The sequence below is a fragment of the Palaemon carinicauda genome, chromosome 19 (assembly GCF_036898095.1).
Source record: "Palaemon carinicauda isolate YSFRI2023 chromosome 19, ASM3689809v2, whole genome shotgun sequence".
In the NCBI taxonomy this organism is placed as follows: Eukaryota; Metazoa; Arthropoda; class Malacostraca; order Decapoda; family Palaemonidae; genus Palaemon; species Palaemon carinicauda.
Genome location: NC_090743.1, coordinates 116,403,196 through 116,419,381, shown reverse-complemented (window position 1 = coordinate 116,419,381; position 16,186 = coordinate 116,403,196). Strand labels below are relative to the sequence as shown.

Genomic DNA, 16,186 nt, shown 5'->3' with positions numbered 1-16,186 from the left:
AATAAAAATGTGAGATACGGAAGGCCAAAGAACTAGAGTAACAAAAGAGAGTTTTATCACTCAAGATACCCATTTTTATTGGCTGCCTGTTGTCGTAACGCTTCGTTTAAAACTAGAACACCACACGTGTTCGATCTTTATCATTCTGGTACAACCAAGACCATCTGGCCACACGATGACAGATGTATGCTACTAAATTTCGCGCCAAAAAAAACTTGTAAAACATTCACGCTAATGTAAACAAAATCTTCTTTTTTCACGAACGAATGACATCATGTCATCGAAAAAGATCGCCGACAGAGGGACAGTAATAACCAAGACGTCTCGCGGCGGTCCAACTGACCCTTTGTATATTAAAGAAGCTTTTCCCGGTTTTGTTTTACGCTGAGAAAAGGTCGAAGGTGAAAACCAGTTGCTTTCGGCTGCTGAGATCAACAACTGGAGCACAGGGTGACCTTGAGTGATTGCCTCTCACTCGCCTCTTTGTAGTATATAAGGCGGACGTCCAATGCAGTCCTCACATTCCGACTCGAAAAAGACACTTCAACATGAACACCGTAAGTCCGAAGATACGAATTTTGAAAAAAAATTATCTTTTAACTGCATTTAAAGAAAATGACTCAATGAAATCTAACTTTAAGTTTATTCCAAATCTAAATTTATTTATTTATTTATTTATTTTTTTTTTTTTGCATCATTCCTCAGGCTCTGTTCTTCGTCCTCCTGGCCGTGGCCTCAGCTGCCCCAGCTCCCGAAAAGTTAGCCGATGCAGGAGGGGCTGCCCCACTGCCAATTGCCATCGTTCGCCAAGTACAGGTCAACCCAGACGCCCTCGGAGCCCACAGCTCCGACTTCGAATCCGCCAATGGCATCGTCTTCCAATTCTCTGGATCCGAGGGAGTCCTCGGTGGAGCCAACATGATTGGATCTTACAGGTTGGTTCAGTTTAGAAGCAATTGACATCCGTTACTTAACAACACTGACATCAATATGCATTATAACATTTGAGAAACAACCTTTACTATTGGTACCAAAAATTCTCTTTGGTTCTACATCAAGAATGCTTTCATTGTTGACATCAAGAAGTATAACTCAACTTAATCGAACTTTTTCAATCTCGCAGTTACCCACAAGAAGACGGAACCTTAGCTGAGGTCTCCTTCGTGGCCAACGAGAACGGATTCCAGCCCCAGTCCTCGTTGTTGCCAGTGGCTCCAGCCTTCCCCCATCCAATCCCACAGTTCGTCCTCGACCAGATCGAGTTCGCCCGTCTCGAGGACGAGCGCAGAGCGAAAGAAGGAGTAACTGAAGCCTAAGGCCTACAAAAATGTTTTAATTTAAGGCGCGTTTTTTTTTTCTTTGAAGTTACGTGTTTAAGTTTCCCGTCTTTCAGGACTCTTGTTCTATGTCATGTGATCCTTTTTCGAATAAATGAAAACATTAATTTTGAGTTTTAATTTTGAATCTAAATGGAAACCATACTAAGTAGAAAAAAAAAATCTTAATATCTAAAACCAAACTTGTCAGAAATATAACTTCTGGAATGTATTATTCATCATTGAAATGTAAAAAAAAAAAAAAAAAAAAAAAAAAAAAAAAAAAAAAAAAAAAAAAACCGACTGCTTAGTGAAAATAAAAAAAATACCAAATCAAAGAGATTCTGTGGGATCTAAAACCATTTATAAACTCTCTCGTAAATAAAAGGAAATTGAGGACTCTCAAAGATAGTAAACATCTATATGAACAAATAAAATTGATACAATACAAAATAAAGATCATTATATAAATCGTCCCAAAATGAGAAAACCTGAATTTAAATAAGATATGAATGTCCCTGGTAACTTATTATTATTATTATTATTATTATTATTATTATTATTTGCAAAACTATAACCCTACTTAAAAAAGCAGGGTGCTCTAATTCCAAGGGTTCCAACAGGGAATATAGACTAGTGAGGAAAAGAAACAAGGGAACAAATATAATAGCGTGCCTGGGTGTACCCTTCTTAAGCAAGAGAACTCTACCCCAAGACAGTGGAAGACCGTGGTACAGAGGCTATGGCACTACCCAAGACTAGAGAACTTTAGCATGACTTTGGCGTATTCTTCTCCTAGAAGAGCTGCTTACCATAGCTAAAGAGTCTCTTCTACCCTCACCAAGAGGAAAGTAACCAATAAACAATTACAGTCCAGTCAGTAACCTCTTGAACGAAGAAAAATTGTTTGGTAATAGCAGTGTTGTCAGCTGTATGAGGACAGAGAAGAATATGTAAAGAATAGGCCAGACTATTCAAAGGGAAGAGAAAAATGAGCCGTAACTAGAGAGAAGGATCCAATCATGAAAGTAGTACTGTCTAGCCAGTCAAAGGGCCCAATAACTCTTTAGCTGTTGTATCTGTACGGGTGGCTGGTGCCCTGGCCAACTTACTACCTACCAATTCTCTCAAATTGCCGACATCCAGGTAAATGTTTACACTAATTTCCTCGGTGGCGCTCAGCCAATAAGGACAGTATACAAAAAAGGGAAATTTCTCAAGCTCAGAAGAAGCAAGGGTTTAAGGGCCCTTAGAGTTGTGGCCGATGTGGTAACGTCCCTGACTGGTGATCGCCAGACGGGGGTTCGAGTCCCGCTCAAACCCGTTAGTTCTTTTAGTCGGTGCAACCTCACCATCCTTGTGAGCTAAAGATGGCTGGTTCGGGGAGCATCATCAGCCCTTGCCTGGCTCTCTTTGGTCCTAGCTTGGGTGGAGAGAGGGTTTAGCCGCTGATCGTATATATGGTCAGTCTCTAGGTCATTGTCCTGCGAGAATAGGGCAATGTCACTGTCCCTTGCCTCTCCCATTCATGAGTGGCCTGTAAACCTTTAAATTGTGGATACATTCCCCATGGATTTTTCAGCTCCGTACTCCTTCCAGTCTAGTCACTGCTTCGTGGCATTGGTTCTCATCTCATCATCATCCTTGTCCATCGTACTGAACTTATGTTGCATACCTTAAAAACTCAGCTCTCTTGTGAGCCGCACTTGTGTGAATGCCGTGAAGCATATTCATATCCTCTTGACGCTATTCCTACCAAATCCCTTTCATTATGTAACTTTTGTTCCAAACGCACAATTTCTCTATATATAATATAATTATATACATATTCCCATTTTCCTTTAGGATTAGAAGCTAGCTGCTCTTTGCAATCTTCATGTAAATGACCAATCAGCGCTCTCTTTATCGTCACATGACTTTTAGCCCATATCACGTGACTTTCTTTATCCAATCACCCACACCTTCATGTCGGAAGTGACGCTACGGTTTTTCCAGACATATTTACATACCTAAAAAACACATTTCACAAGGGAAACAGACACAGGAATAAAACCTATAATACTGTAGGGATCCCTAACTGAGGACGCCGTGCCCTTCCTTTAATGTCTGATGCTGGGTAGGACCTTCAGGTCGTCGGTAGATGGCTCTTCAGGCTGTGTAGTAGCCGATCATTGACTCACATGGGAGTACAGCTTAAAGACATAGCGTAGGGAAGTGTGTAGCAAAGTATCAGGATAAGCTTTGTGATATTTCATGAATAAACACCTAGCAATGTATCTTCTTCTATTAAAATGATTTTTCCCAATTGTATGGGGTAAGCGCAGTTGCCTTCTTTTTGAAGGGCTTTTCTTTGGCTTTGGTGTATACCGTAGTCCCAATCGGCTGCCCTGCCTGACATTGCTTCGACCCTGTTACCCTATGTTCATGTGTTGTACCATTCCCCAGCGTCCTTCCTTTTAGCAGCGAGGAGCCATAGCACGGTTAGGACGACAGTTCGAGACGTGTAACGTGTCTGTTATGTTTGATACAAGTAATTTTCTCGAATGACAGGCTTTTTGATCCACTCCCTGACCTATCTCCATAAACGTTCGATGTTCTGAATGTGGATATCATGGATTTCGGAGGTCACAACCTCTATGGTGTGATTCACCATCAGGTTGTTTGGCCCGAGGAAATGCAGGTCACGATAAGTTGTCCAGAGATCAGTGCAAACTGATTAACAACACAGTTGCCTTTAGTGATGTTGGCTCGTCAATCTCAACCTCGATGCCAGGAAGTTTGAGAGGAACTCTGTTCTTGAACGAATCAAATGTCAGTCACCTTGGAGCGCAAAAGTCGACATTCTACCGAATATTTGAAAGTAAAATCAATGTCATATATTTAGCTACTGATTTACATTCTTTAGATGAACCCTAAAAAAGGGGCAAATCAAACCCCTTCTAAACAATAAAACAATATCACTAAAAGGTTTAAAGAGATTCTAAGGTCGCTCATGAATGGCAGAGGCAAGGGACAGTGCCAATGCCCCAGCAAGACAATGCCATAAAGACTGGCCATATATAAATATGATCAGCACCAAAGCTCCCTCTCCACCAAAGCTAGGACCAGGGAGGGCCAGACAATGGCTGCTTACGGCAATGCCATAAAGATTGGCCATATATAAATATGATCAGCGCCCAAGCTTCCTCTTCACCCGAATTAGGACTGGGGGCCAGGTAATGGCTCTTGATGACTCAACAGATTGAATTATAGGCTCTCCCAAATCCGCTATCCTTAGCTCACAAGGATGGTGAGGTTCCAGATACTACAAGAAACTATTGAATTTGATCAGGTCTCGAAACTTTTTTTCTTATTTTCATTATCAAGTTTTTCTTATTCTCAAGGACATTATCCATAATGTTTTCATTACGGAGAGGATTTGCTTGATATTTCTGAACAGTTTGTTTATAAATAAAAGAATTCTAGCAAACATTGCATAAATTCTATCAAAAGTCCAAATTAAAACTCAAAATTTCTATTTTCATTTATTCGAAAACGAATCACATAGATTAGGAGTCCTGGAAGACGGGAAACTTAAATACGTAACTTCAAAGAAACAAAACACGTCAAAATTAAAACATTTCTTGTAGGCCTTAGGCTTCGGTTACTCCTCCTCTCGCTCTGCGCTCGTCCTCGAGACGGGCGAACTCGATCTGGTCGAGGACGAACTGTGGGATTGGGTGGGGGAAGGCTGGAGCCACTGGCAGCAACGAGGACTGGGGCTGGAATCCGTTCTCGTTGGCCACGAAGGAGACTGAAGCTAAGGTTCCGTCGGCTTGAGGGTAACTACGGGATTGAAAAAGTTCGATTAAGTTTAGTTACACTTCTTGATGTCAACAATTAGAATATTCACAATATAGATCAAAAAGAATTTTTGTTATAAACATTAATAGTTGTTTATCAAATGTTATGATACATATTGATGTCAGTGTTGTGAAATAACGGATGTCAAAGGCTTCTTAAATAAACCAACCTGTAAGATCCGATCATGTTGGCTCCTCCGAGGACTCCCTCGGATCCAGAGAACTGGAAGACGATACCATTGGCGGATTCGAAGTCGGAGCTGTGGGCTCCGAGGGCGTCTGGGTTGACCTGTACTTGGCGGACGATGGCAATTGGAAGTGGGGCAGCCCCTCCTGCATCGGCTAACTTTTCGGGAGCTGGGGCAGCTGTGGCCAAAGCCAATACGGTGAAGAATACGGCCTGAAAATTTGAGTTTTCAAAGACTAAATTAAAATTTATTTAGTGAAAAATTCCTTCCAGCGAAAAGTGTCAAAGTTTTAGGCGTAAACAATTCCATATTTGTTTTCTAAAACTCCGGTATTTTGAGATTAGAAAATACTAAAACTTATTGTTTTGAAAAAATCCAAAAGTTCAACTTCCTATCAGAAGTTATCAAACATTTGAATCCTTCTTAAATATTCCAATTATCAAAGAAAAATCAAAAGGATCTGCTGTATATATTTGTATCAAATAAATCTAATCATATCCACCTGTAGTATTCTTCAATTAACCATAAAGACATTATTATAAGAATGCAGAATACCAGAAAAGGAATATTCAAACTCCTCTTGTATTAACTCACGGTCTTCATGTCGATAAGTGGTCGAGGTTCGTCTGTGAGAAGCATCTGCCTCCGACTGCTTTATATACGAGAGGAGGGTCACTTGACCCAAGGTCACCTTTCAGAACCTGTCTCTATGCAGGGGCGTTGTAACAGGTCGTTAAGATGACCTCGTCTCCTACAGGAGATGATCTAGAATTCTAGATCATCGCTAGAGTTCGTCTGGCAGTTTTATTTTCATCTTTTTTCTCATTTTTGTGTTGAGTATATTAAAAGTGAAAGGAGATAATGACTTGAAAGTGGACATTAAGGAGATACTCTCTCTCTCTCTCTCTCTCTCTCTCTCTCTCTCTCTCTCTCTCTCTCTCTCTCTCTCTCTCTCTCTCTCTCCCCCCTTGCTTTATTCAGTTTGTTTCATGTTCGGATAATTCATTCTACAGATTAGTGCACATATCTGAAAAGGTATTATTATTGTTATCATCATTTGTATTAGTAGTCGTAGTAGTAATAGTAGTTTCGATATTATTGTCGTTGTTTTTAGATAAATTGTGTTCGGTGTTGCTCTTATATCTTCTAAATAACAACAGATTTACAAGTTCCACTTGAAGATTTTGATCCAAATTTTTCTAAGAAACATTACGTTACAAAATCCGGTCTCCAACAGACTTCTCTTCAGGTAACATCTTCTGTCGTGCTTCAGTGAACATCAGTAACAATTCTTCTTCTATTTTTTCTATCTCTTCCGGAAGTGAGTTGATGTTTTATCCGATGTTTTTTTCAAGAGTTCAGAAGTTAATCTCTCTCTCTCTCTCTCTCTCTCTCTCTCTCTCTCTCTCTCTCTCTCTCTCTCTCTCAGTCTTCTACACAGAAGTTCAGGAGTAAAATGGTTAGTTACATCTCTTGTTTTTTTTATTTTACTTGTTTTGTATTTGGTTATGCATCTCTCTCTCTCTCTCTCTCTCTCTCTCTCTCTCTCTCTCTCTCTCTCTCTCTCTCTCTCTCTGTTCTATTTAAAACATCTTACAATAATTGTATTTTTATTTTAGTTATTTTTATTTTGGTTCTGTACCTTCATTTTACTCTCTCTCTCTCTCTCTCTCTCTCTCTCTCTCTCTCTCTCTCTCTCTCTCTCTCTCTCTCTCTCTCTCTCTCTCTCTATATATATATATATATATATATATATGTATATATATATATACACACATATATATGTGTGTGTGTGTGTGTTCCATTTAAAATACGCTATTGTTTATTATATCTTACTTACTCTCCCTCTCATTTAGTTCCCATGAAAAAGTAGGAACTTCTATAATCTTCAACTATTCCCAGTAAAATTTTGTACTTAAATAATTCTCAAAGAAAACTTCCATAATAGCTACTTTCAAGATGTCTGAAGGACCAAGATTTTGATCACTGTCCATGAGATGCACAGGAATTTTGTCAGGTACCAGAATCTTAGGAATTTAGCCAATCCTTATCACTTTGCAGACTATTGTCAAATCAGGGTGAATCCTGGGTGGTTTGTCAATTCCAAATGTTCTTTAGGACTTGAGTCTGTTCTTAAAACATTAGGGTCTTTGGTTAGGGCTTAAGGAATTCTTTGTCATTTCCAACCACTCTTGAGACTTTTACTGGTTTCTAGAAAGGCTTGGAACTTTGACCAGCTTTAAATAAAGTCTTGGACTTTAACCAATTCCCAGAAAGTTAGGGGCCTTTAGCCAGTATCCAAGAAGTCAGAAGACTGAATGGTCTCTAGAAAGTCTTGGGACTTTGGCTACTTTTAAAGTAATTCTTGAACTTTAACCACTTTCAAGAAAGTTGGTGGACTTTAGCCAGTAATTAAGAAATCTTGAGACTTTAACTGATTTTTGGAAAGTGTTGTGACTTTGACCAGTCTTAAAACAAGCTAGAACTTGAACCAGCTCCCAGAAAGTTAGAGAACTTTAGCCAGTATCCAAGAAATCTTGATACTTTGACTAGTATACAAAAAGTCATGGGTCTTTAACCAGTTATCATAAAGTCCTTGGACTTTGGCCAGCTTCCAGAGAGACTTGTGGCTGGGCCAGTTCCTATAAATTTTCAGGAGTTTGGCCAGTTTCCAAAAACTCTTGGAACTTTAATAGTATCACAAAGTCTTTAGATTTTGACCAATTATTAGTAGGTGTTAGAGACTGGATCTAACACCAGTTATTAGTAGGTCTTAGAGATTGAATCTAACATATCTTGATTGAGAAATACCTTGCACTAGTTAATAAAACGTAACTTCTTGGAGTGACGAGTGACTTAAAAGAAGCCGTGTTTTTAACTCCGGCGTGAGGGAGTTTTTAATTTCTATACTGTACACGTTATTTCCTTTGTTAATTTCTAATCTTAAGAATTCTTTCTGCTGCACAAATTATAACACCTTCCAGAGAGACTTGAATTTGGCCAGTCCCCAGAATTCTATATAATACTATTTATTATTATTATTATTATTATTATTATTATTATTATTATTATTATTATTATTATTATTATTATCATTATTATTAATATTATTATTATCATTATTATTATTATTATTATTATTATTATTATTAGCCAAGCTACAACCTTAGTTGAAAAAGCAAGATATTATAAGCCCAAGGGCTCCAACAGGAAAAAATAGCCTAGTGAGGAAAGGAAACAAGGAAATAGATAAATGATGAGAATAGAAAGTATTTTTGCTTTGTAATAGACTTGTTCATAGTTCAATAACCAAGGAAACTTGATTATTTTGATATCTCAAAGTCCTACCATTTTTTATTGTCCAGAATTCAGAAGGATTATATTCACTATATTCGCTTATTGATGACATAGAAATTTATTAAGTTCACAGAAAAGATGATGATTTTCTCCGGTTCTTAGAGAACGTTTGGGAATTATGACAGCTATGAGGCTAATTCAGGAATTTTGAAGTTTAATTGATTAAACAATTCCTAAGAAGCTTAAGAATTCTTTAATTTCCTAAAGACACTTTAGAATGTGATCTATCATTTTATTACTAGCTAAGATACAACTCTAAAAGCAGCTCTTCTAGGAGAAGGACGCTCCAAAATCAAACCATTGTTCTCTATTCTTGGGTAGTGCAATAGCCTCTATACATGGTCTTCCACTATCTTGGGTTAGAGTTCTCTTGCTTCAGGGTACACTTGGGTACACTATTCTATCTTATTTCTCTTCCTCTTGTTTTTTTGAAGTTTTTATAGTTTTTATTTGAATTGTTTATTTTAATGTTGTTACAGTTCTTAAAATATTTTATTTTAATTATTAATTACCTTTCTTGTAGTTTCTTTATTTTCTTTCCTCACAGGGCTATTTTCCCTGTTGAAGACCTCGGTCTTATAGCATTCTGCTTTTCCAACTAGGATTGTAGTTTAGCTAGTGATAATAATAATAATAACAATAATAATAATAATAATAATAATAATAATAATCATCATCATCATTGGAAAAGCAGGATGCTATAAGCCCAAGGGCTCCAATAGGTAAAACTAGCCCAATGAGAAAAGGAAAAAAGGAAAAAATAAACTACATGAGAAGTAATTAATAATTAATATAAAATATTCTAAGACCAGTAACAATGTTAAAATAGATCCGTCATAATACTATGAAAAGAAACTTATATCAGCCTGTTCATCATAAAAATATTCGCTGCAAGGTTTGAACTTCTGAAGTTCCACCGATTCAACTGCCTGATTAGGAAGATCATTCCTACACCTGTTCACAGTTAGAATAAAAATTCTGAATATTGTGTAATGTCGAGCCCTATGATGGAGAAGAAATGACTGTTAGATTCAGCTCTGTACCAAGTACTAAATATAGGATGGTACAGTTCAGGAAGATCTGAATGTAAAGGATGGTCAGAATTATAAAGAATCTTATGCAACATGCATAATGAACTAATTGAACGACGGTGCCAGAGATTAATATCTAGATAAGGAATAAGATATTTAATAGACCGAAATTCCTGTCCAACAAATTAAGGTGAGAATCAGCAGCTGAAGACTAGACAGGAGAACAATACTCAAAACACAGCAGAATAAAATAATTAAAATACAGCACTTCCTCAGAATAGATCGATCCCAAAAAATCTTAAAAGACTTTCCTAATAAGCCTTTTTTGTGCCACTGAAAGAGAAACAGACCGAATGTATTTCTTAAATGTAAAATTTCAAAGGAGTCGTATAGAGTTAAAGAAACATAAATGCAGAAATCCGAGCCACTGTCCTTGACCTGCTTACAATCATACTTTGAGTTTTGTTAGGTTTCACCTTCATGCCCCATAATTTGCACAATGCACTAATTTCAGCTAGATCTCTACTAAGGGATTCAGCAACCCCAAATCTACATATAGGAGATGGAATTGATGCAAAGAGAGTATCATCATCTGCATATGCAACGAGCTTGTTTTCTAGGCCAAATCACATATCATAAGTATATTGTGTGAAAAGTAATGGGTCAAGAATACTACCCTGAGGAACACCAGAGATCACATTTCTATACTCACTATGGTGCCCATCACCAACAATCACCAAAAATCAATAATAATTCTAAGAAAAGACCCACCCACTCCCAACTGTTTGAGTTTGAAAAGAAGTACCTCGTGATTAACACAGCCAAATGTGTTCCAAATGTGTTCCAAGGCTTTTTCGAAAATCACATTGCATACTATTTTTGATAATATGGGAGTTATGGATATTGGGTAGTAAATGGCTGAACTTGAGCTACCACAAATACAATTACTTAATGGAGTAACATTACCCATTCTCCAAAAAGTGCTAAAAGTTCCTCTTCTTGTTAACTTGCACAGAATATCAGATAACTTTGGAGCTAAGAAATCTGCAGTGTTTATAAAAAAAATAAAGGAAAATTATAATTTGAGTATACACTTCCATAAGCATCAAGGTCCATCAAGAGTGTTTTAATTTCAGGGAACCGAGAAGCTAATTAGAAATTCAAAAATCTTTTCAAGTCCCACAGAATCTCTTAGAATTGGTAGGTTTGCTATTTTTATCAAAGTCAGAAATCTACCGTTTTAATTGTGAATATCTTTTCAATATAATATAGATTCTATTAAAACGCAAAACTTATATTTTCATTTATTCGAAAACGGATCACATGACATAGAACAAGAGTCCTGGAAGACGGGAAACTTAAACACGTAACTTGAAAGAAACAAAACGCGTCTTAAACTAAAACATTTGTGTAGGCCTTAGGCTTCAGTTACTCCTTCTTTCGCTCTGCGCTCGTCCTCAAGACGGGCGAACTCGATCTGGTCGAGGACGAACTGTGGGATTGGGTGGGGGAAGGCTGGAGCCACTGGCAACAACGAGGACTGGGGCTGGAATCCGTTCTCGTCGGCCACGAAGGAGACTGAAGCTAAGGTTCCATCTTCCTGAGGATAACTGGTCGAAAAGATATTTTGTTAGATAGTTTTTGTGTTGAATAAAGTCTATTGCAGTCAATTTCAAAATGAAAAGCAACCCTAATTACTTGTAAACTTAAAATTAAAATAATTAATGTCATTAACAGATGTCAAATGCTTCTAAGCTGAACCAACCTGTAAGATCCAATCATGTTGGCTCCACCGAGGACTCCCTCGGATCCAGAGAATTGGAAGACGATGCCATTGGCGGATTCGAAGTCGGAGCTGTGGGCTCCGAGGGCGTCTGGGTTGACCTGCACTTGTCGGACGATGGCAATTGGCAGTGGGGCAGCCCCTCCTGCATCGGCTAACTTTTCGGGAGCTGGGGCAGCTGAGGCCACGGCCAGGAGGACGAAGAACAGAGCCTGAGGAATGATGCAAAAAAAAAAAAACTTTAGCTTTGGAATAAACTTAAAGTTAAGATCTTATTGAGTCATTTTCTTTAAATGCAGTTAAAAGATATTTTTTTTTCAAAATTCGTATCTTCGGACTTACGGTGTTCATGTTGAAGTGTCTTTTTCGAGTCGGAATGTGAGGACTGCATCGGACGTCCGCCTTATATACTACAAAGAGGCGAGTGAGAGGCAATCACTCAAGGTCACCCTGTGCTCCAGTTGTTGATCCCAGCAGCCGAAAGCAACTGGTTCTGACCCTCGACCTTCTCTCATTTCTCAGCTCTGCTTAAAACAAAACCTGCGTAACCTGGACGTCATCTGATGTTCAGGAAAAGCTTCTTTACTATACAAAAGGTCAGTTGGACTCCCGCGAGAGGGCTTAGTTATTACTGTCATTCTGTTAACTTTTCTTGATTTTTTCAATGACCAGATGTCCTGCATTCGTGAAGAAAGAAGAAGCTTTTGTTTACATTATCAGGAACCTTTTTTTTTTCAAGATTTTGGCGCGAAGTTTAGTGCACTTACGTATGCCTTCGTGTGGCCATATGGTCTTAGTTAGTTGTTTTTTCCTATTGTTACCAGAACGATAAAGATCAAAGACTTGTGTTGTTCTAGTTTTAAACGAGGTGTTACGACATCAGGCAGCCAATAAAAGAGGGTATCTTGAGTGATAAAACTCGCTTTCGTTACTCTAGTTCTTTGCCCTTCCAAATTTTTGCTTTCTTGATTGTTAATTGGCTTATTTTATATCTCTTTAATTATTTACATCTTTAATTTGGTTGCTTTTTCATTATTCTCATCATTCCATTTGCAAATTTTAACTTAATTGACTTTTCTTTAATTTCTTGGTCTTTCAAATCTGATTAAATTGTGTTTGGACCTTACGATCATTTGTCAATAAACCTCAATTCTTTAAGTCATCCTATTATCTTACTGCACATGCACCCCCCCCCCTCTCTCTCTCTCTCTCTCTCTCTCTCTCTCCCTCTCTCTCTCTCTCTCTCTCTCTCTCTCTCTCTCTCTCTCTCTCTCTCCTAGTTTTCTTATGATCATGAATATATCATGTTAATTTAGTATTGCTCGATTTCTGTTTTACTGTTTTCATGAGCGATGCCAATCATTTCCTGTGTTGGCTTTATCCCCATGAACGTGACCTGCCCTTTGATATCTTCGTTGGACAGACAATCATTTGAACATTCTCGGATCTTTTTTTCAATACCGCCTGTCATTCTATTAACTTTGAACCTTTGCTTACTAACTTATTTCAAAGTACTTTATCCTTCACCTTTCTAAACATGCCCTGATGCACTTGAACATGACCCAACCTCTCCCTTACTAACGTTTCTAGAACATGGGTTACTATCTGCCCTCCTGAATGAGTCGTGCAGAGACATTTTGCAAGCATCGTGTTGTTCTTTAACTTCTTGATCTGTTTCTGGCCTTCCCCTCCTCTGTGAACACACCTAGTGTCACAAACTTCCTTTTGGAAGTTGCCTTTTATCATCTACTCTTCTGAACGAACCTTACTGTCTCCAATCTTTCTAAACACGTTTAGTTTTCCTTTCATACATCAAAAGTTTTTAGATTAAAATATTTGGAAAAAATATCAATATTTGTTATATGTACGTAAATAACCCCTTATTTCGTTTCCTTATCTGAAAACGAAAGCAAAATTTTAATGAAATTATATCAACATTGAAGAAATTAATGGTAATACATAATTAGTCACGTTTGACCTTCGATCTAAACATTTCAAATATTACAGAATAATCAAAGTCATATTAATGAAAAAAAATACAGTTTATTAAACATATAACCCCTGGTATAACCACCTTTTGTCTCTCGATATAATTTGCAGAGAGAGAGAGAGAGAGAGAGAGAGAGAGAGAGAGAGAGAGAGAGAGAGAGAGAGAGAGAGAGGAGAATAATCTGCCAATGTTTTTGTCGAGAGTTCAGCTCATCCAGTACCCCTCCCCCTCACACCAACCCTATGCCTACGCCCCCCACCCTCGCTGTCCATGGAATGAAACTCGTCTTCAACACGTTCGCTTCTTCTTCGTCTTCATCTTTTTTTTCCTCTTCTTCGTTGCGGTTCAGTAATCGCTTGCTGTTCTTCCTTCCTTACTTCCGGTGTTATCAACTGCGAGAGAGAGAGAGAGAGAGAGAGAGAGAGAGAGAGAGAGAGAGAGAAAATATTGCAGGCTTAAATTACTTCAAGTTCATTTTCCGTTTCTTAACTAAGAGCTCAAAATTTAACCCCCCCCCCTCTCTCTCTCTCTCTCTCTCTCTCTCTCTCTCTCTCTCTCTCTCATCTTGATGTAATTAGAGCAAACGTAACTGCATTTTGCAATTGATATCTTGTAACTCTATACTTCATCAGTAACCACCACTTTCCTCAGAAACCTCAGCTTTCCATAGTAACCCAAGACTTCCTTAGTAACCCCAGTCTTCCTCACTAACCCCAGCCATCCTTAGTGACCCCAACCTTAAACTGTAACCCCAGCTTTCCTTAGTAACCCCAGCCCTCCCTAGTAACCCCAGCCTTCCTTAGTAACCGTAGCCTTTCTTAGTAACCCCAGCCTTCCTTAGTACCCCCAGCCTTCCTCTGTAACCCCAGCCTTCCTTAGTAACCCCAACCTTCCTCTATAACCTTAGCCTTCCTTAGTAACCCCAGCCCTCATCTGTAGCCCCAGCTTTCCTTAGTAACCCCAACCTTCCTTAGTAACTCCAGCCTTTCCCTGTAACCTCAGCCTTCCTTAGTAACCCCAGATATCCTTAGTAACCCCAGTTTTCCCTAGTAACCCTAGCCCTCCTTAGTAACCCCAGCCTTCCTTAGTAGCCCCAGCCTTCCTCTGTAACCCCAGCCTTCCTTAGTAAATAACCCCAGCCTTCCTTAGTGACCCCAACCTTAATCTATAACCCCAGCTTTCCTTAGTAATCCCAGTCTTCCTATGTAACCCTAGCCTTCCATAGTAACCCCAGTTTCCCTTAGTAACCCTAGCCTTCCTTAGTAGCCCCAGCCTTCCTTAGTAACCCCATTCTTCCTCACTAACCCCAGCCATCCTCAATAACCCCAGCCTTTCTTAGTGACCCCAACCATAATCTGTAACCCCAGCTTCCCTTTGTAACCCTAACCTTCTTCTGTAACCCAAGCCTTCCTTAGTACCCCAGCCTTTGTCTGTAACCCCAGCTTCCCTTAGTAACCCCAGCCTTCCTCAGTAACCCCAGGCTTTCTCTGTAACCCCAACCTTCCTCTGTAACCCCAGTTTTCCTTAGAAACCCCAGCCTTCCTCTGTAACCCCAGCCTTTCCAAATCTCAGCCTTCCTTAGTAACGCCATTTTCCCTTAGTAACCCTAGCCTTCCTTAGTAACGCCATTTTCCCTTAGTAACCCTAGCCTTCCTTAGTAACGCCATTTTCCCTTAGTAACCCTAGCCTTCCTTAGTAACGCCATTTTCCCTTAGTAACCCTAGCCTTCCTTAGTAACGCCATTTTCCCTTAGTAACCCTAGCCTTCCTTATTAACGCCATTTTCCCTTAGTAACCCTAGCCTTCCTTAGTTACGCCATTTTCCCTTAGTAACCCTAGCCTTCCTTAGTTACGCCATTTTCCCTTAGTAACCCTAGCCTTCCTTAGTAACGCCATTTTCCCTTAGTAACCCTAGCCTTCCTTATTAACGCCATTTTCCCTTAGTAACCCTAGCCTTCCTTAGTTACGCCATTTTCCCTTAGTAACCCTAGCCTTCCTTAGTTACGCCATTTTCCCTTAGTAACCCTAGCCTTCCTTAGTAACGCCATTTTCCCTTAGTAACCCTAGCCTTCCCTAGTAACCCTAGCCTTCCTTAATAGCCCCAGCCTTCCTCTGTAGCCCCAGGTTCCCTTAGTAACCCCAGCCTTCCTCTGTAACCCCAGCCTTCTTTAGTAACCCCAGCCTTCCTCTGTAACCCCAGCCTTCCTTAGTAACCCCATGCTGACTCTGTAACCCCAGCCTTCCTTAGTAACCCCAGCCTTCCTTAATAACCCCAACTTCCCTTAGTAATCAAAGCATTCTTTATTAACCCCAGCCTTCCTTAGTAACCCCAGCCTTCCTTTGTAACCCCAGCTTTCCTCAGTAACCCTAGTCTTCCTCACTAACCCCAGCCTTCCTTATTAACCCCATCCTTCCTTATTAACCCCAGTCTTCTTCTGTAACCCCAGCTTTTCTTAGAAACCCAAGCCTTCCTCTATAACCCCAGCCCTCCTTAGTAACCTCAGCCTTCCTCTGTAACCCAAGCTTCCCATAGTAACCCCAGCCTTCCTCTGTACCCCCAGCTTCCCTTAGTAACCCCAGCCTTCTTTGGTAACCCCAGCCTTCCTCAGTAACCCCAGCCTTCCTTAGTAACCCCAGGCTGCCTCTGTAACCCCAGCCTTCCTTAGTAACCCCAGCCTTC

The 16,186-nt window shown here is 39.4% G+C and overlaps 3 protein-coding genes across 4 annotated transcripts in view; 1 reads left to right on the top strand and 2 right to left on the bottom strand.

Moving 5' to 3' along the window:
• The first annotated feature begins 411 nt into the window (after window positions 1-411).
• The window catches only part of LOC137658334 (cuticle protein AMP4-like), a 28,109-nt gene continuing 12,334 nt past the window's right edge, over window positions 412-16,186 (top strand). Inside the window, exons 1-3 of one of the 2 annotated variants that reach the window (XM_068393004.1) lie at window positions 412-557; window positions 706-935; window positions 1,124-1,444. In XM_068393004.1, coding sequence (XP_068249105.1) covers window positions 549-557; window positions 706-935; window positions 1,124-1,316 — 432 coding nt within the window. In that variant the 5' untranslated portion in view covers window positions 412-548 and the 3' untranslated portion in view covers window positions 1,317-1,444. Of the gene's footprint in view, window positions 558-705; window positions 936-1,123; window positions 1,445-16,186 lie in introns of those variants that run through there. The other variant, XM_068393006.1, reaches the window with a different exon arrangement.
• LOC137658333 (cuticle protein AMP4-like) lies at window positions 4,828-6,056 on the bottom strand. Its single transcript, XM_068393002.1, has 3 exons — window positions 5,941-6,056; window positions 5,329-5,558; window positions 4,828-5,141 (listed from the first exon to the last, which is right to left on the bottom strand). Exons 1-3 carry the CDS (start codon window positions 5,983-5,985, stop codon window positions 4,949-4,951), a joined length of 468 nt encoding a protein of 155 aa, XP_068249103.1. The 5' UTR covers window positions 5,986-6,056; the 3' UTR covers window positions 4,828-4,948.
• LOC137658332 (cuticle protein AMP4-like) lies at window positions 11,026-12,010 on the bottom strand. The gene is made up of 3 exons (XM_068393001.1): window positions 11,860-12,010; window positions 11,500-11,729; window positions 11,026-11,344 (listed from the first exon to the last, which is right to left on the bottom strand). Exons 1-3 carry the CDS (start codon window positions 11,866-11,868, stop codon window positions 11,152-11,154), a joined length of 432 nt encoding a protein of 143 aa, XP_068249102.1. The 5' UTR covers window positions 11,869-12,010; the 3' UTR covers window positions 11,026-11,151.

Excerpts from the sequence above, each read along its gene's own strand:
- LOC137658333 (XM_068393002.1), bottom strand. The coding sequence starts at position 5,985 with ATGCTTCTCACAGACGAACCTCGACCACTTATCGACATGAAGACC. Across the intron at positions 5,559-5,940 it reads CACTTATCGACATGAAGACC|GCCGTATTCTTCACCGTATT; the intron begins GTGAGTTAATAC and ends TCAAATTTTCAG. Across the intron at positions 5,142-5,328 it reads AACATGATCGGATCTTACAG|TTACCCTCAAGCCGACGGAA; the intron begins GTTGGTTTATTT and ends TCAATCCCGTAG.
- LOC137658332 (XM_068393001.1), bottom strand. Across the intron at positions 11,345-11,499 it reads AACATGATTGGATCTTACAG|TTATCCTCAGGAAGATGGAA; the intron begins GTTGGTTCAGCT and ends CTTTTCGACCAG.